The sequence below is a fragment of the Colossoma macropomum genome, unplaced genomic scaffold (assembly GCF_904425465.1).
Source record: "Colossoma macropomum unplaced genomic scaffold, Colossoma_macropomum, whole genome shotgun sequence".
In the NCBI taxonomy this organism is placed as follows: domain Eukaryota; kingdom Metazoa; phylum Chordata; class Actinopteri; order Characiformes; family Serrasalmidae; genus Colossoma; species Colossoma macropomum.
This window is the reverse complement of record NW_023494789.1, coordinates 15853244-15873879: the sequence shown is the minus strand read 5'-3', so window position 1 is coordinate 15873879 and position 20636 is coordinate 15853244. Positions and strand designations below refer to the sequence as shown.

At 37.7% G+C, this 20636-nt stretch overlaps 1 protein-coding gene across 4 annotated transcripts in view; it reads left to right on the top strand.

Annotated features, from left to right (window-relative positions):
- Window positions 1-7657: 7657 nt before the first annotated feature.
- shroom2a (shroom family member 2a) overlaps window positions 7658-20636 on the top strand; it is a 50932-nt gene continuing 37953 nt past the window's right edge. For 2 of the 4 annotated variants that reach the window (XM_036570266.1, XM_036570271.1), the window contains exons 1-2: window positions 7658-7765; window positions 8246-8892. In XM_036570266.1, the coding sequence (XP_036426159.1) occupies window positions 8668-8892 (225 nt within the window). In that variant the 5' untranslated portion in view covers window positions 7658-7765; window positions 8246-8667. Of the gene's footprint in view, window positions 7766-8245; window positions 8893-13920; window positions 14332-17995; window positions 19503-20636 lie in introns of those variants that run through there. The other 2 variants (XM_036570268.1, XM_036570267.1) reach the window with 2 other exon arrangements.

Sequence of the window (20636 nt, the reverse complement as noted above, 5' to 3'; positions counted from 1 at the left end):
GCAGTCTCCTCTGAAGGTTAAAGCTTGCTGAATATCGCAGGTTCAGCACCTTTTCCTCTACCAATACCTGGAAACAGGCTTAGCAGCTAGGCCTATTGATTACAGCGAAATGAAAGCTCCTCTTCAGAGCATGCAACTGTCAGCACAAGCCTGGAAACAGCCAAATCTGTGTGTCCAACATTTCTAACATCATATTGTACTGTATTCTATATACAGTGGAGGAAATAAGTATTTGGTCCCCCACTGATTTTGAAAGTTTGTACTCTGACAAATAATTAAACAGTCTATGATTTTTATGGTAGCTTCATTTTAACAGTGAGAGATGGAATATCAAAAAGAAAATCTAGAAAATTAATTTAATTTAATATTTAAATAAAAAATAATTTGCATTTCATTGAGGGAAATAAGTATTTGATCCCCTAAAAACCATGACTAATGTTAGCTCCCACAGACCACTGACACACCCTAATCTCAGTGAAGTCGTTACCTGCGAGACACCTGTCCCAAATTGTCACCTGTATAAAAGGCCACCTGCCAACAGACTCAGTGACACTCCAACATCTCCACCATGGGCAAGACTAAAGAGCTGTCTAAAGATGTCAGGGACAAAATTGTTGACCTATACAAGGCTGGAATAGGCTACAAAGCCATAAGTAAGAAGCTGGATGAGAAGGTGACAACTGTTGGTGCAATTATTCAGAAGTGGAAGAAGAACAACATTACTGTCAGTCGACCTAGGCCTGGAGCTCCATGCAAGATATCACTTTGTGGAGTCTCATCGATCATGAGAAAGGCCAAAAATCAGCCAAGAACTACACGGGAGGAGCTGGTTAATGATCTCAAGGCAGCTGGGACCACAGTCTCCAAAAAAAACATCGGTAATACACTGAGACGTAATGGTTTAAAATCCTGCAGTGCACGCCAGGTTCCTCTGCTCAAGAAGGCTCACGTCCAGGCCTGCCTCAAGTTTGCCAATGAACATATTAATGACTCCGAGAGAGACTGGGAGAAGGTGCTGTGGTCAGATGAGACCAAAATTGAGCTCTTTGGCCTCAACTCAACTCGACGTGTTTGGAGGAAGAAAAATACAGAATATGACCCTAAGAACACCATCCCCACCGTCAAGCATGGTGGTGGAAGTATTATGTTTTGGGGGTGTTTTTCTTCTAAGGGCACAGGCCAACTTCACCGCATCGACGGGAAGAAGAACAGGGCCATGTATCGCAAAATCCTGGGTAACAACCTCCTTGCCTCCGCCAGGGCACTGAAAATGGGTCATGGATGGGTCTTCCAGCACGACAACGACCCAAAACATACAGCCAAGGAAACAAAGGAGTGGCTCCATAAGAAGCATATCAAGGTCATGGAATGGCCTAGCCAGTCTCCTGACCTCAATCCCATAGAAAATCTATGGAGAGAGCTGAAGCTTTGCGTTTCCAAATGCATGCCTAAAAACCTTAAGGATTTGGAGATGATCTGCAGAGAGGAGTGGGCCAAAACTACTCCTGAAGTGTGTGCAAACCTTATAAAAAACTACAAGAAACGTCTGACTGCTGTGCTTGCCAACAAGGGTTTTGCCACCAAGCATTAAATGATGTTTTACTAGGGGGTCAAATACTTATTTCCTTCAATGAAATTCAAATAAATTTTTATTTCTCATTTCATGTAATTTTCTCGGTTTTTCTTTTGATATTCTATGTGTCACTGTTAAAATAAAGCTGGCATAAAATTATTAGATGTTTCATTTATTTTTTTGTATTAAAACTTTTAAAGTCAGTGGGGGATCAAATACTTATTTCCTCCACTGTATATATATATATACATCATCTAAACCGCTTATCCTTCTGGGTCACAGTGGATTGCTGGAGCCTATCCCAGCTGTCATTGGGCAGAAGGCAGGATGATCCTCTTTTGACTTTAGGCCATTGTGTTTGGTATGGTCAGATGGGACCAGTTCCATGACATCTGTGGAGTTCAAATAAATTTTAAGTTCATACAATGCATTTATTAACAGACATGTCCCTCCAACTTTATGACATTATGTGAGATCATTTTTGTGAGGTAGGAGGATAGTTGTAAAATGAAGTAGGAGGATGGCTGTAGAATAGACCATGTAATGAAAACGCAGTGTACATACTGAGCTGTGCCCAAAAAGAGTCTCTGCCAGTGTGCAGCAGCACTTAGTGAAGCAGGCAGCCTAGTAGCGAACTTCAGGGCCAGCTCTAGCCTTTTGGGGGCCCAAAGCAGGATTTTTAGGGGGGCCTCACATCTTGCTAGCTGATGTACTGTAAAATTAAAGGCTTACTAATAACAATGTCTGGCACAGGCTCTGTCTAAATTATATCCATTTTATGCTCATTTGGGATTCTAATAAGTTACAGTTTAAATTACAGAGAATCTTCTCAGCATACTGGATCCAGGGGTCTGTCCAAAGACACAGTATCTTTTTCTTGCCCAGCTAACTTTAAGCTTAATTGGATCTCACCCTGGTGGCCGTGGCATTAGTATTGCTTTGATGTTATGAAGCTGAAAATTAGTTGAACCTGCTTCAGTACACAGACCACAGATCAACTGCTTTAAAATTGACTACTACAAGCTAAAACAAATGGTATAAAGTTAACAACACGCAAAAAAATCTTTTTCTTTTCATTTTTCATCTCTAGATGCATACATCCAGTAGGGGCCAACTGGCACACACAGGGCCCAAAGCACCTGCTTATGTCTCTTGTTAGGTCGAGCCAGCACGGTTTACTACCTTATATTTGTATCAACATTATGTGATTATTATCTGTCAACACTACAATGCACCAAATCAGTATTATTAAGGTCAAATTGTTTCAAATTTATGATTATCTATATTAGCGGATATTGAGTTAAAAGAAAGTAAGACACAGATGTTTGTTCTGTTAATTGACTATTAGAAGTTTATTTATTTCACTCAAAATTTTATAGCAGTATGGTTACATACTGTTTTAAGTTAGGACACCAGTTTTTTACAGTGATCACTATGGGTCTGAAAGACTGTGTTGCTGTCAAGAAGCTGTTACTCAGAAAAGGAAATAGACAAAAAAGAAGACAATTCTGATATGTGAACACTTGATATGTGAAGTTCACATTTCTTTTTCTATTGTCTAATGTCAAAAGCTTACTTTCATAAATCACTTGAAGCACAATGAGAACACATGTTAAAGGATCTGACACAATTCTTCCATTCAGAACCTCTCTAGAATTTTCAGATTCCGAGGTCCACACTGTAGACTCTCCTTTTCAGCTCATCCCACAGGTTTCTAAGGCCTTTAAGTCAGAGGACTTGGGTCACCATGAAAAACCTTAATTCTGTGGTCAGTGAACCATTTTTTGAGTTGATTTTGAGGCGTGCTTTGGATCATTGTCCTGCTGGAAGATCTAAACTATGGCCCAGTATAAGCTTCCTGGCTGAGGCAGTCAGGTTTGGATTTTATTTCTGTTGGTATTTGATGGAGTCTGTGATACTTTGTATCTGAATAAACTGTCCAGGGCCTTTAGAAGAAAAACAGCCCCACAGCATCACAGATCCACCACGATACTTCACAGTGGGGATGGGTTACTTTTCTGCAGGGATTTGTGTCCATGCTGAACTCACCTCTTATGTTTGTTACCAAAAACCTCATCTGACCATAGAACATGGTCCCAATGAAAGTTCCAGTAACATTTGGCAAACTGTAAGTGCTTGAGCTTGTTGGTTCTTGACAGCACAGGCTTTCCTCTGGCAACCCCCAAACAACTTGTGGTTATATGGATGGTGTTTGATTGTACACTCTCAAAAAAAAAGGTACAAAACTCTCATTGAAACATAATTGTACCATAATCCACTGAAATGATATTTTCTAAGTTGTATTGACTCCACACACCCCATCTCATCTCCAGGTCTTTTATTTTATTGTTCTGTTTTAAAACATTTGGTTATGAAAAAGTACAAATACATACTTTTCCACTGGGATACACTTATTTAAAGTACCTTTATTTCTAACAGTGTAGTTTGGGAGACATCGTGAACTAACTAATGTCTGCAATTCCTCATCTGTGATGCTCTGTGATTCGTTGTCCACTTGAACCATGCTCCTCAATGTGTGTGGGGGTCAGTATAGACATACATCCTCTTCCTGGCAGATTCTTAAAATCACCTTAAATAAAGGTTAGATTTTGCTAATACTTTGAACGAAAGATCAAAAGGGTAAGTTGTTAAGAATATTGTTTACAGCTCAATTTGCTAATGATTACCAGAAGTGTCAGTATTTGTGGAGGACACTGTAGAACCATTGTCTCTACTAAAGAACCCTTGAAGAACCATCTTTTTTAAATTGAGAGCATAGTACATGACAATTCATTCTTTTGCCAAAGTAGGGCAGGCTGTTCACTCCTGACTGTTCTGACCACACTCTGAAAGGTCATAGCTGTATTAGGTAAGGGGTGTGACTGTGTGGGTAACAGGTTCATCCACACCCTGCCATGCTAAACGTTTCTGAGCACTGCTGGCACGATACATTACACATATGCATTTCTGAGCCATGAAAGGCCAGCGGGAGACTCCTGCCAAGTCCTGTCCTGTACAAAGTAGTCCACAGTAACAGTTCTTCAGCTCAGAACTCAGGACTGTTTAGAAGAAAGAACTTCCTTTAAACACACTTTTTACTGAATATGCTAAATCACTGTAAGTAGCGCTGCATGGGGTTGTGCAAAAGATCTCCTCATGAAATTCAAATTCATTCAAATTGGAGTAAGTGCAGCTGAACAAATTAAACTACTTACTGAGGATAAGAGATTAGAGAGTGGTCATTATTGTCCATATAGTTCACTGTGTGTCCAAATCAATTATGTCAGTTTCTTTAGTGCATACAGTGCAGAAGGTCAATTATATTTTCACGCTACTACCATATAATCAGACTTACAGACTTGAAAATTTTCAATGGCAGCTCCAGAAGCATTTTACACTGTAAATCCTTGTGTGTTTGTTTTGGCTTGAACAATCAACACTTCATGTGAAAAGGCTGTGGGGGTGGGAGCGTCTCACTGCCAGGACCGGCTCCTCACGCCATGGCACCAATTATATAAGTTCTTCACAGTTAAGCTGTGCTTTATAAATGGGCACTCCAGTAAGGTTGGCACCAGATCTCCGATTTATGGATTTATTTAACAAATCGGTTTGAAAATTAACTTAATTATATATATATATATATATATATTATATATATATATATATTTTTTTACTTTAATTAGAAATCTAAATAAATGAACAAAATAACAAATAGTTAAATAGTGGCATAAATATGGTGTGGTCATTAATGTGAATAACCAGAAATATTAATTTCTCATGAAAGGTGTTATACATCAATATTCATGACCTAATTGAATACTAAGGGTTTTCTAAAACAAAACAAACATTATTTTTTCAAATATTCTAATATTTGTAATAAAAGAAGGATGATTAAACAAACCCATTGGTGCATATGAAGAAAATGTTAGTGACAGTACGTACTGCAGTGTGTACAAAATGTTCTGCATGTTAATTTTGGAGTATTAGTATTAAATACAGCTTTTGACTGACTTTTGTGTCAGTTGCACCTTCTTTGAATAACGGTAAACACTACATTTTTTAAGTGACTAATCAACAAAGTACCCCTGGTCAAGTTACATGTTTTGTCCATTTTTTAAGTGAAAACACATCCTCTACTAAGAACACACTTAAATATGGCATTTTCTGCACAGTTTAGTGCAAATTTAGTGTTCATTTTTTAGTTAAAAAATAATAATATAACATTAAATATAAAATTTGCCATTACTTTTGCACAGGCCACATTTTATGTTTTTTTTTTTTCAAGTATACTGTTAGAAATAAAGGTACTGTGCAGGTACAAAACAGCAGTTTTAAGGTCCAGTTGTGTACCTTGAATGAGTTTTTCCAGGTGAAATGTACATATTTATATTATTTCATAACCTAATGTTTTAAAACAGAACAATAAAATAAAAAGCCTGGAGACGAGACGAGGTGTATGAAGTCGATACAACTTAGAAAATATAATTTCAATGGATTATGGTGCAATTATGTTCCCTGACTAAAGTTACTGAGATGTTCCCTTGAGGGTACCAACCCAGTGACAAGACGGGTACTGCGCCAGTGACCGTTTCATACCCAAGGCCCAAGTGTTCATCAGTAGAAAGCAGGAAGGCCCACAAGATAACAAAACTCAACATTTTTTATTTAAAATGTAATTTTGGGGAAATTTTCAACAAAATGATTTGTGGGGGCCTACCTGTGCAATATGTGATGTGTATCAGTGAACACAAAATATCACCAGAATATTGGTGCGAGTGGACAACTGTAAGGTCAGGTGTTTCTAGAGGCAAAGGGCAAAAAAATGAAGAAGGTGCCTTTGTGCATTATTGTTATTATGGGGCTTGTATTAATGTTGTTAACTGTCTGAAAACATTTCTCAAAATATTTCTGTTTTATTCAAGTCAATTATTTTTTCACTGATTTTTATGCCAGAGTGCCATCAGAGGCCCACTACAGACCACTGGCCTCCCTCAGTATAGGTCCAAGGACCACCAAAGGGTGCTTTGCAGCCCAGTGGTTGAGAGTCCCTGGTCTAAGGAACGCTACTACACTGGATGAGTTTTTCCAAATACATTGCATTAAATTTCTCTGAATTGTGAAGAAAAAGCACTGAACATCCACCCAACATCTTTGGAATACTGCTCAGCAGCAGGGACAAATTTCACAGACGACTGTTTTAAGGTGAAAAAAATAGATGTGGATCTGCCACAAACTGAACACATGCCTGAAGATTGAAAGCTGAAGTAAAGGCCTGACACAGCATTACGTGCTAAGATAATCAGTACCTAGTGGTGCTTATGCTTGACAGAAATCAGGATGTAATTACATGTTAAGAATATGTAACCGTGTATTAAACAGAATTTCTTCCTGAACATAATATGAAGGTACCGTTATACTTGTGGTTCCTACCGTATGGTGAGCACAGTAATTTTATTTCTAAACAGGTTATTTTATGTCCATAACAAATAAATCATGAACAAGAAGACTAAAACTTTCGTGAATTATTGTTATCAGACTTGCTTAGGTTCCTAACTTCAACCAGGCATTATCAGGTGATCTGTAAAATCTGTAAGTATACAGAAGGGGGAGACACTGCTCCTCGTTTGATGGGAAACTGGAGCTCAATACGCGCATGTATTTTTTTCGCACCTATTTTGCGGCTACTCCCGCCTCCTGAGCTGTGACTGACAAGCAACAGCCAATCCCAGCGCAGAAGGGGGGGGGGCAGCGGGACAGTACGAGCCAGCAATAATAATAATAATAATAATAATAATAATAATAATTAGAAGAAGGTTAGTCAATATTATGAACTATAATAATAAAACGACCTTTCACTAACCAAACTACTCTCACAATGTCTAAAAGAAAAAAAAAAGTCTTATTTATGGTAAATTTAAGGAACAATCTGATGTGCTGAGCCAAATACAACTATTTTAAAATTTACTTTGGACATCATAGTTAATTGAGAAATTTAAGACTTAAAATCATGAAATCGCTCCCCGACATGTTCAGCCAATCACAGCGCCGGGAGGCAGGGTTTTCCAGAATACGGGTGGGAAACAAGGCACCGACACAGGTAGGTTTTCCCAGCCGCGCCTCTACTGGTCATTCCAGGTTGTCTCGGATCTGAGGAAGCTTGGCAACGGCAACAAGTGGCTTCGGCTTCTAAGTGTAAGACAGTATTTTTGTTTTGTTTTGATGATTCGTTGGAGACACATTTAGCAAAGTTATCGAAATGTTTATGTAGTTGTTAAATGTGTTTGTGTGGATAAATAGTAGGTTATCTTTCTTGGCTGGGAATAAAGCGAGGTAGCCTAACGTCGTTGTTAGCTAGGCAACGTTAACGCTGCTGCTGGCTCTGTTCGCACTTCGCTTCAGTTTTTGTTCATGGATGTAACTTGCCTTCGCTCTCAACACGTATAAGTCTCTATAAAAGTTTTTTTATTCAAACGGCATCGTCTTGAATCAATTACTGCCCACTTTAATTGGAATTAGCTCTGTTCTTGATTAACGTTTGTGCTGCTTAATTTTAATCAGCTTGCTAATTCTGCTTCGTCAAGCTAGCTAAGCTAAAATCCTCGCTAGCAAAGCAAACCACAAACTATAAAGTGTCAATAAACTTCCATAACACGGTGTTTTTTCTGTTTTTAGTTAGCTCTGCTGCTGTGTAGGTGCCCTCAGCCATGCCAGGAACCTGACGGCAAGAAATATTCGAGGAAGAAGATTTATTGACACACTTTCGGCTCTTTCTGGGAAAATGCACCCTGTTTAACGGGAATGCTGAGAGGAGAAAAGACGAGGAGCCATCACAGTCATTACCACAGCAAAGCCACATTTTAGGTATTTTTGGCACGAAGCCGAAAGATGGGCCATCTACTCTTGCAAGACAACAACATGTTGCTTTTTAATTCTCCCATTTAAGAGCATTAAGAGTCTTGTGGGTTAACAGGTGTTAACGCGGCAGTGACCATATGTGGCAGCCAGCTTTTAGAGGTTTTCGGGGAATTTAGCTGCTCACTTTTTTTTTCCAGGGATGAATTAAGTTCCCTCGCTTTTTTACCAGGCTTCTAAACATGTACGAAGTGGACACTATGGGTGACCATAGCTTGGACTCCAGATTCACTGACCGAGATGATAGACTAATCTATGAGTCAAGCAGGACTTTAGATCAGAATGGTGGTGGTGGTGAATCTGGTGAGGGATGGAGGTTAGTGGGTGTCTCTCTGTGTGGAGGTGCACCATGGGGTTTTACCCTCAGAGGAGGTCGAGAGCATGGAGAGCCGCTCATCATTACTAAGGTAAAACAAATATCTCCTTTCTTTCGTTTCTTTCTTTCTTTTTTTGAAGATAGGATCTGTTTCTTTAACTCACTTCTGTGCCAGAAAGTAAATATGATAACCACACTGTCTTTAGTTGAAGTGTGTTTGTCTGTTTTGGTGTTGGACAGAAATGTTACTCCTTGTTATCTTCCTTATGATTAACACTAACCAGCGACAACTTGTAGAATTTACTCACAATCTTTAGGTCAAGCTCCGCGCAGACGATCAGTTACTCAGAGCTTCTGAATTTTTTATGTCAAAATTGTTCCATTCAAAGCTGAGGCCTATTTCTGGTTCCTGTTGACTGTAAGTTGGTTAGCCGGTGCCTCTTCCACCCAGGAAGTGTATTGTCATTGCTTGTATAAACGGTGAGCTCAGTGAGCTCGAATAATGAGTTGTCATCCTTTAGCACCTGTCAGCAAGCCTGCTCAGCTCAGAACCGTCTGTTTTTTCTTTCTGTTACGCAGCTTAAAGGTGCAGTGTGTAAGATTTAGGGGGATCTGTTAGCAGAAATGGAATATAGTATACAAAACCATGTTTTCACTTGTGTATAATCACCTGTAACTATGAGTCTTTGTGTTTTTAGTCAGCTTAGAATGAGCCCTTCATATCTATGTAGCAGGTCCTCTTCCACTAGAGGCCGCCATGTTTTGCCGCCATGTTTCTACAGCCTAGAACGGACAAACCAAACATTTAAGCAGCAGTTTCAATTTTATGACGCTGTAGCGCCAGTTGGAAGACGTAGAGGGAAGAAGAATCCGCAGTTGCTGCCTGTGCTAACCATTTTTTGAAGAGATGGACCAGTTAGTGATTTTGGGGCCGATGATGATTGTCTTTCAGCAAAATTGACTGATACCAATGGAGATAGCCAATACCAATTGGGGACGGGGCTGGAATGTTAAGGTTTATCCACACCAAGTACAATTTTTTTGGATGAAAAAAACATGCAACTTTAACATTGTGGGCATTATTCTGTCTAAACACTCTGAAAGCTTTTTTCTTTTAATATTCTGCAGGTGTTTCAGTCTGTCATTGGGTGAATTCGTGGCTCTGCTTTTGCTTGTTGCTCCTCTTATTAAAAAGGAGTGAAATAGTCTGTAAAATTAAGCCTTTAATCCTGTAGTCAAAAGTCAAAAGGTCTGTATTTCCATCTGCCATCTGAACAAGGAACTGCAGTGTCCTGTGACCAAGGAGCCTCACGCAGGGCTGGAGCAATCCTGAAATATGACTCATATGCTTTACGTCACTGATCAGCTCCCAGAATCAGCTTAGTTAGGCTACGTTCACACAGCGGATTTTCTCACCAGATCTGATTTTTTTTGTTTGGCTGTTCATATTATCTTTTAAATGTGACCTGTATGTGACATTAGTTTGAACAGATCACGCTCCCAAACTGACCCGCATGCGCAAAAGAACAATGCTTCACATTGCTTCATGTGGCTCATCCAGGGGTAAACAATCATGACTATGAACGAACAGTTTCAGTTTTATCTTCACCAGCATCACAGGAGCGATCATGAAGTTCTGATGGCTGACAGCTGGGCTCATCACCCAGAATGTGTTCGAGTTAGCTGTAAAAAAGGCACGTTATTCGGCCATGGTCACTTCACATCCTCGGTTTCTTTGAACTTTGCTTTCTGACTTTTAACTGTTCCTTGACGCTGCAGCCTTGTTCTCCTGTGGCCGTGTTCAGTCATTTCTTTCAAAATCTCTTTGAACACGGAGCGGTTGCAATAAGTCTCCACATTTTTTAGTGCGGAAACATCAGCCTAAATGTGTATGAGGTCTCAGCAGCGCGAAATTATGACAAATGTCGAGTTGGATTGGCGTAAAAGCTGCATGGTGATAGGAGTAAACCTGTCTTCTATCTGTTGTCATAGATGTGAGATGGTTTTTGATAACTTAGTTTGGCTGGACACAAGAATGTTCTGATGGACATTTTTGGAAATGTGTAGCTTAATGTTTGAATGAATAGAAACTGACTACTTTATTACAAGTACTGAAGGAGATGGTCATGGTTTTAAAGCAGAATTACCTTTTCAAAATTTCTGTATAGTTCAACCGTTGAGATGTAAACAAAGCAGTTCATAGTGGTTTGATGTGAAATGGTGCTGTGTAGAACTAACAGACTTGTTTGTTTACAGTGGTGGTAGGAACCAGGGGCCACAAGGTGTATGACACAAATATGGCTGTTAATTTTGCTTTCCAGAATGACCAGTGAACCTACATGTGTCTTATATATAAAGTTGGAACGAAAGGTAGTGGTTAATTTAAAAACATATTTTTTGGGGGAGTGTTTTTCTTTATAACATCTTGCATGTACCATCATGAACGTTTTGAAAAATGTTTTAGGTCAAAACTAAAGCAATGTCTCAGACGTCATGCAGTGTACTTGTTACCATTTCACGTTATAGCTTTCTGTGAGGCAGCTTTTAAAGGCATTAAACGCTTATGTCCAGATCCTGTCGTTACCACTGTGAACAACTTGGTACATTTCACAAGAGTGCCACATTTCACATTAAACCACTCATTGACTTTTTTTACATTTCAACAATTTAATTGTGCAAAGATTTTGAAAAATGGGTGAAATTCCTTTTGAAGGAAAATAGAATTTACAGTTCAAATCAGTATAAACAGTTTGGTTTGGTAGCAACACATCCAAAAGACACACTGTGACTGCAGTAGTCAAGTTATTTTGCCGTTCTTTTCTCAGTATGCAAATAAGAACATGAGAACACAAACCTGCCCTGTGCAACTTAATAGAAACATGAACAGGTGTTGTTCAGGCCCTAAACTACAATATTCTTACAAGGCATTCATTGTTTGAAAATAACATTAGGTTTACCTTTCTTCCTTCATGGAAGTGTCCTAAACTATGGTTTCATTTGTCCCAATCCAAACATACACTGTCACAAAACAAGGTGTGTCTTTTGTTTTCTTGTCTAGTCAGTCCAGTAGCTATCTTGGTTCTCCTAGGGTTTTTGAATATGGTAGTTAATGGTTTGCCACTCTGTTGAGAATATATATATTATATATATATATATATATATATATATATATATATATATATATATATATATATATATATGTATGTGTGTGTGTGTGTACATATATATATATATATATATATATATATACACACTTAATATATAACATCAGTTTAATAACATTATTAAACATTACTTTGTTGGGATAGTACTTGTGTATATATACTGAGCATTAACTTTATGTAATATGATTGTAGTATAGCTGAAATATGCCTGTCATACATTATTGTGCTGCTATTTAGCCAAAGGGTAAAATGACTGATACAACATATTGGTAGTACAGTTTCATAGACCCCAGAACAATTTAGTGATTGTTAAGTATTGGGAGGAATTTTTTTTTTACAGACAAGCATGCAGAGGCTAAGCTTTATTTATTTTTGTCTTTTTTGAACATTGAAAATATCATTCATTGTCTTAGAAAGTTGCGGTGTAGGGGCAGGCATTAGTGTGCATTCAACAAGACAGGTCTGAAGCTAGTCACAATGATTACATAATCATCTAATGGCAGTTGTTTGAGATGATTGCAATCATGTAAATAAAAGGAAGCAGTAAATACGTTCATTGAGACACCATAACCAAGTTATGAAAACAAAGTTACTTCATTAACTCTAATTCAAACATTTTAGCATGTATGGTGGCTTATATTTTCACTCTTGTGAAGAACATGTAGCTTCACTCTACACACAATTCTTTGTAACTAGACATTGTGTGAGTATGCACACGGTATTGATTAAAAAGTACAACCAGTGTTAGCTACTAAGTAAACATAGCTAGTAGGTAAAGTGGCTGATCAGTCAATTTGGCCGCTTTAGGCTTGTATTTTAATAGTTGCAAACAGTGAACAAGAAAAGACAATTAAATCATTAATCACAATTATTTATGACAATCATTAGTTTACATTTCATGATCATGACAGCTCTACAGGTCTGTTTCTTTACGGAAGGCAGTTTTATAAGTTTATAAAACTGTGAAGTGTCTGTAAGATTCAGGGGTAGAGTTTCTGGGGTATTTTTTGGCCAGTCATTGAAGTGTCTGTTGCCCAGAGTTTCAGTCCATGTAATCAGTAGAAATTTGACATTAGCCATTCAGTACTGTTTATGCCATTTCAATGATCTAAGATGTTGTGTTGGTGTGTCTGAGCCTATTTATTGTACAGTAGACTGAGGGAAATCTAATGTCTAATTACCACTTTCAGTATGTATATATATGTGCCTATATATGCATATTTGACATTAACATGTAACTACAGTTTTGGCAGTACAAAACTGTAGTGACTGTTTTGTTGAAACATAGTTGCTGTAGGGTGTTTTGAAGAAGTTTCCCTCTAATTCTGTTTTAGCTAGCTGATTTGAGCCTATGTATTAAAAGCCACTCTATTCTAATGAATAAGTGTCTAATTTTGCATAGAATATATGAAAGAATATTGAAAAAACTGCACAGCCCAGAGCCATGAGTTACTCACAACCAGTATCATTATTTTAAAGAACAAGCTGCAGTGCTATTGTGGTTTTCTTCTTTCTGCTGCAAAAATATGGCACTTATAGTATGTCCTACTATACATTCATTAACAGCCTCCATTTAAGAGGAGTCTTAGTGAACCAGAAATAGAATTAATTGTGATTTTTCAGAAGACCTTTGTAAACCGTTCTAGTTGTTTATGTAAAATGTAAGTTCTGTATTCTATAGAAAGAGTGGTTTTCTGGTTACAGATTAAACCCTTTCTTGGATTGACATTATCTGTTGGAGATTTTAATAGGAAATTCATGAATTGAGGTTGCACTATTTTTTTGTCTGGAAAATGGGTCCAGAGTCTTCTGCATAATTGCTCATCCTGAAATGGAAGTTTTGCATTTTCAGCCTTGAAACACATTCTTTGGCAACTCCTTTAGAACAGAGGCCGAAACTCCTGTGTGTTTTGACTGGTTAATGATCAACTCTGAAAGACCTTGCTGGTAGATTTTGGGGGGTAATGGCAGCAACTCCTACTTTCGGTGTAGAATTTGCTGCATGTTTTCATTGAGTACACTTCAGCTTACATTTATTCCAAAGTCCAGCCGTTTTAGCAGTTGTGCATAGGCTTTTCTGCTGGGGCATTGCATCGACTTCCTCTGTGAACTCACTGTACTTTTGAAAGACATGTGACCTGCAGAAGTAGAATTCCTACCATACTTAAGGTTCTTAAGGAGCTCAGAACTTTAGGTTGGATCTGTTTTCCTGAAGACTTTCTTAATTGTTGGCACCATTAGAGAATGGTTTTGCATTTGCTTGGCTGAATGGACATGCTGTTATTCTGCTCCTCACAGTCTTACTCAACAGGAGACATTGGCATTTTTCCGTACCCCCTGGGAAGGCTGTCACACCTCAGCAGTTGGTGAGATCAGTTAATGTTGTACTACTGGATTAAGACCTTATTCAGTTCTGTCTTTATAAAAAAGTCATCCATTGTTCTCAGTCAGTTAAATGATGAAATGCTCTTGCATGAATGTTGACGTGGTATTTTTTCCTGTTTAGAGTATTTAGGCTTGCTTACAACAATTGCGTTTGATATTTTTTTTTTGACATGGCCCTCTTCATATAGTGTTTAAATGAGATATGAATAGACAGTTTCACATGCATGTGAATTGTTCATTTGTGCATGTTTTTGGTACCTTGATACTTTCATGAAAGTACAGTTTGTTAATATGGACAAGGGATCCACAGTAATTAGAAGGACACTGAAGAAAGGTTTCAGTGCCGTATAACTCAGATTTTATATCCAGTGGGAAACTGCAACTGGCCCTCTGTTTTCCCTCCCTGTTCCTAACTGTAATCCTCTTGATTTAGTAATGAACTTATTAAACTGTTCTTCTGGGTTGTAGAAGATAGATGCCAGATTTTGTTGAATAATGCCAGATTTTGCTGAATAATGATTTTTAGCAATGCACTTCCTCCTGCCTTATCTGCGGCATTTCACAAGGCCAGTGTCAGAGCTGTACTGATGTCTGGATGGCATCCATTCCCATGTCGTATTTACTTTTTCCTTCTCAGTTCTTTAACAGCTAGGCATGTTTAATACTGCTCTGCTCTGACTTCAAACATCATACAAAGTACAGACCATCATTTGACTGGATAGAAACTTTTTTTAGTGTTATTGTGTGCAAGATGTAGTCTTTGGTTTTAGATAGGAAAAGCATAGGTTATTACAAAAGTGTGTTGTTGGGAATAAGGGCTTGCCCTGCCTGAAACTCAACCAATGTATGAAATTCTGTATCCATTGGTGGTTTCTTCTAGAATTAATACATTTTGTGTGTGTGTGTGTATATATATATATATATATATATATATATATATATATATATATATATATATATATATATATATATATATATATTATTTATTTTTCTTTTTTTTTTCAGACCAAGTACATATTTTTAGTACTCAAAGATACAGAGTCCGATACCGTACTGAGTAATATACTTAGAATGAAGTAGTTGTTGGTGTGCGTGAGTGCAACGTTCCTTAAAAATTACTGGGCTACATTAATGACCTTGGATCAAGTAGAGCTGTGGAGAACAGCGGGCAGAAAAGCACTTCTGCACAGCTGTAAGTAAAGTAGAAATCATAGCAAAGCCCTACCAAAGGCTGCATAGAGGCACTTTGGTAGGAAATGTCAACATTTTTTTGACTTCGTTTAATTGACCCACGTTTCCACCCATATTAGGGAAAGCGGTTGTGATTGTGTTTGTGTGTGTGTGTTTAAAATGGGCTAAAATCACACAGTGTATTACAAGCGAGAATCTTCCTAAAAGTAATGTTCAAAATGGCCTCCTTCACTGTGTTTATTTATCAGCAAGGCAGTGTACACTCAGCAAACAGCAGGTATCGGAACGTCTGGAACAGCAGGTATCGGAACGTCTGTATTGGTGAATTTTTGTGAATGAGTTTGAGTATGAGTGAACGAGCACGGCATCAGACCGATACCGATACTGGGATGCATCCCTGTCACACAGTCACACTTAATGCTTTGATGTGATTTCTCATCTGTTGGATATGCAGTACTGTGCAAAAGTCGTAGTAAGTTTATCTTGGTTTAAGTCACTGTATAATTATAGAATAAATAGAAAATAAATTAATATTCTGTTTACACAGAGAACACAGGTTTGTTTCCTGACTTCTCAGTGCTCCCCAACTATTGCGTGGCTTTGTTAAGTTCCATCAGCAGCACACTTAATTTAATATAATGAAGGATTGATTAGACAAACTAGGTATTGCATGATAACTGTACATACTAGACTTCTTCGGGGAGAGCGTTGGAAATGGTTAGGATAACACAGTGATACACAATGCTGTGTTTTATTTATTTATTTGTAGTAGCTTGTATTATTAGTATTTATTTGTATCAGTTTTTTTGTGTTTTGGAACAAATAAATGCCTGCTGTCCAGATAAATGCTTTACATATTTCTCAATATTCCAGTATAGCAGTGGTGATGATATTGATGAGGTTTAATTAATTAATTAATTTATTTATTGTTTGGATCATGACATCAACTGAAATATGACAGTATTGAATGGCCAGTGTTAACTAAAACCTACATATAACTTCACTACTTTTGATGTTGGTTCAGCCTGTTTCTCTGGAAAATGTACTTTTCACTTTCTAGTTCCACTGTCCTTTCAGATGATTGCTGAGTGTTCTCCGTGGCTCCTAGAGTAACTGGCAGTGCCAGGAACAGAGATGGAATGTTGAAGCTTTGTTGGATTCTCCAAATGTACTGACTTATGCCTGACAGCCTGAAGCCTGTTGGAATGGCATGATCTAGCATCTGGAATAAATTTAGCTTGGATTAGAGAAACCTGGACAAGTTTAAAACCTTCACTTGGAATTCTGCCTCTGATTTTTAAAAGAAGAATGTGTACAGGCTGTGCTGAGGTCACTCTGTTCTATGAAGGGACCCTTATTTTGGGGAAGTGTGTGTTTTTTGTTTTTAAAGCATTCCAGTCTCCATTATTCTGGATCATTAGCTACTTATTTGATTTAGTCAGTTTTGTCAGTTTTGTTAGTGTTAAAGAGATGGATCAAGATGAATGGTATTAGTATCATGCTCTCATTTCTCTTAACCACACTTTGCTGGATTATTTTGGAAAAGGTTTAGCTCTCACTGAGTGGCTTTGTGTATTACCTCATTTTTAAAGTCTTTCTTGGTTTCATGAAAGAAAATAATGGTACCCTTAACACTGAATCAACAGGAAGCTAGCTTTATTAAACTGAAAAAGTATCTAGAGGAAAAAAGAGAAAGCTGGAACTAATTAAAATGCTCAGCATTCTTTTCATACCACTGGTTTTGCCAAAGGTCTTCATCGTGTTTATTTTAAATCCCCCATTTCAATAAACCCAAATAATCCTGTTTTACACTGCGTGCACCCTGAATGCAGACTTTCACAAGCCCCATCTGTCTTTTGTTTTCCATATGAACATGTTAATATGGAATGGTGTGGTTCTTACAAGCCAGGCATTCTGTCAGTGCTAAACCTATTTGTAGACAACAGATTTAAAGTTATGTATCGTGTTGAAACCTGTTAAGAACAAGATGACTGTAAAGGCATGTGTTACAGAATGAGACCAAATATAAAGTCATTCTTTATCTTTTCATCTTACAATTAGTTTGAAATGCTCAAGTAATTTTTTTGTCTTATCCCTTACAGAGCAGTAGTGTCACTTTGAATTGAGTTTTGGATAGATTACATCAATCCTATACCAGATTTGGACATTGGGTCAATATCGGCAGAAAATGCTGGACAGATTTTGAAGAGAAAAAAAGAATATCTGATCTGGTAACAAATATAACCTTTTAATAGCAAACCTTTTAATAGCACACACTCACACTGTGTGATGTGATGTTGTTAGCTATGTATTTATTCCTGTAGGGTGGTACGATGTAATAAACATACTTTTATTGATAAAATCTGCTTTCAATGGGACAAAAGTGAAGATACATACTAGAAAACTATTGATCTAGAATACTGTTGTAGCCTACATACTAGTATGTAGGCTACAATATGTGCCTATGAAATCCAGTGTTCACTATAACGGAGAAGTTGGTCTTTCAAAGCAGTAAATTCCAATCTTTATCAGTTATTCTTTGCACTTTGGCTCTGTCATTTGTGAATTTTTTTTTTTGTGATTTTGTGAAAAATTGTGGCTATAGATGCACTACAGGGTATCATTTTTGGCTGAAATGTTTTGGTGGCTGAACTTTTGGTGCATGTCTTTTAAAAATAGCTTATGTTCTAGCTCAGTATAAAGAAAAGGTGGGATTGTGTCGCATGTAGTTTTAGAGTAATATATATTATTATAATATGTTCAAATCGAAGTACCAAACCCAAATGGAGTGTTTTAAGCTTCACTAAACTGCTGAACTGTGTATGATTGCGTGAGAAAGATGTTTTTTTCAGTAAAGGAATATTCGTCAGACTGTCCCTGTCTGATTTTAAAGGTGCCACAGAATGCATTTATTCAGCATTTAAAATTGTCCTCTGATGCCTACGTAGAAGGCCTGTGACTTTGGCCGGGGTAAATGCTCAGATGAGGTTTTACACGCCCATTTACAGCCATATTATTTGGCCCTAGAGTGAAACAAGCTGTTTTCCCTTTTTTGGTGGGCTCATGAATAATCTGATTTGCTGATTTACAGTGAGGCACCATTATGGCTCACACAGAATCAACGTGTCGACATAAATGAATCTGTGTAAATAAGGTCGTCAGCCTATTTAGTTAGCTACACTAGTTGCTTGGAGCTAGCTGTAGCTAACGTTACCTATACTAGCTACTTTCAGTCTTGACGACAACAACACAAAGTAAATAAAAGTTGTTAGTGTGGTCACAATGAAAAGTTTAATTTAAGCTGATCTGGCTTCAACTGCCAAAAAGTGGATAAAAATGACACATACTGGCTGCTGCTTACAGGTTGCAGTTGGGGTTGTGAAGCTAATGAAGTTGAAATTGCCCCTCTCTTCGGTCTATTCAAGGTCAAATGCTGAGTGAAGCTTTCTAAATATTGTCTAAGGTTTGAGAAAGTCAAAGAATCCAGAGTGAAATGTGCAGAGCAAACTAACAACTTTAATTCAAAACTTTTCCAGGATCTTGTTAAAGGTGTGGGAGCTGAAGTTAGCTTCCTAATCCGCTCCACCTTAAATAGTGCCGCATCACATTCTGGAGCCTCTACAAGCTGCAGCTTTCAAGGTGGACTTGAACATTTGATTGAGAAGCCAACTTCAGCCTCAGTCTAAGATTTACCATGCCTGTTGACCTTAGTTAGGCCTTCAGATAAAAAGTTGTACGTTTCTTGGAAAGGGTATAAAAAGTGCTGACATCACCTTCACAGCCTGGAACGATAGATAGTCTACCATTTTCTGCTGTTGCTTCGTTGTTGTTATATGTAAATTATGGGGGTGTAAATTCAAGACTGTTAGGTACCAGATGAGGATTTTTGGAATTTACCACCCTCTTTTCCAAATGCAGGATTTGTGTTTGAAGGAGGAGACAACAGTGTTTCAGATTCATGGTATGTCAGTTCTGTGTACCGAACTCTCCGTATTCAACTGTGCCAACATGAATACAGTTTTCCATTCTATGGCACCTCTAGGTCTGCGTATATGTTAGGTATAGTAATTTTGCGCCATTCTCAGTGCCTTAATTATTATGGTTCAGCAGCAGTGTTGGGGTAGTTACACATGACAAATTGCTAATTACTTCTCTTAAACTGTGGTGGGATTATTTTACGCATTACTTTACTGATTACCTCAGTGTTACTCTCTAAAACCTATACAAATCTGTACAAACTGGAAAATACAAGACAAAATTCTATAGTTCGTTTCGGTACTTTATTTGGAAAGAAATAGTCAGTCACAGTAAATATCATTTCAAATTCTTGTTATTACTCCTGCATTTAAGCTGGCAGTGTACTTCAAATGATGAACGAACCATAAACCTTAATTTAAAAAATCTGGTATGGTATGTGAAATACTAATAAAAAGGAAAGTTATTAAATTCACCTAGAAAAACACAATTTGTGGTGTTTTACCTAATGATTTTTTTTTGGTAACTATACGCTCATTCTAAATTTGATGCCTGAATCTTTTGGCATTCTTTCATTACACAAGTCTTCAGCTGTGCAACCATACAGGGCCTTCGTAGTTTTTTTTGTTTTGACATGTTTTCAGTAGGACACAGGTAGGCCAGGCCAATCTAGCACCCACACTCTCTGATTACGCAGCCGTGCTGTTGTAACAGAATGTGACTTAGGATTGTCATTTTAAAATAAGCATAGATGTCTCTGAAAAAGATGACATCTAAAAGGCACCGTATGTTGCTCAGAACTGTGCATATATCTTAGTGTTCATGGTGCTTTCAGAGATGTACAAGTTACTCATACCGTGGGCACTAATACACCCCCACACCATGATGCGCCCTAACTTTGCTGATGCATTGAACATTTCAGCATGTTGTTAGGCTTCATTTCAGAATGAGCGTATATTTACAAGAAACTGTGAAGTTAATAAGGTAAAACATGAAATATCTTGTCTTGTTACTGTTTTTGTTTAAGTAGATGTTTAAGTTTTGTTTAAAGTGGATTCATTAATCACTGCTTCCTGTTTTTATTGCATATCACATACTGTCCCAACTTTTTTGGAATTGA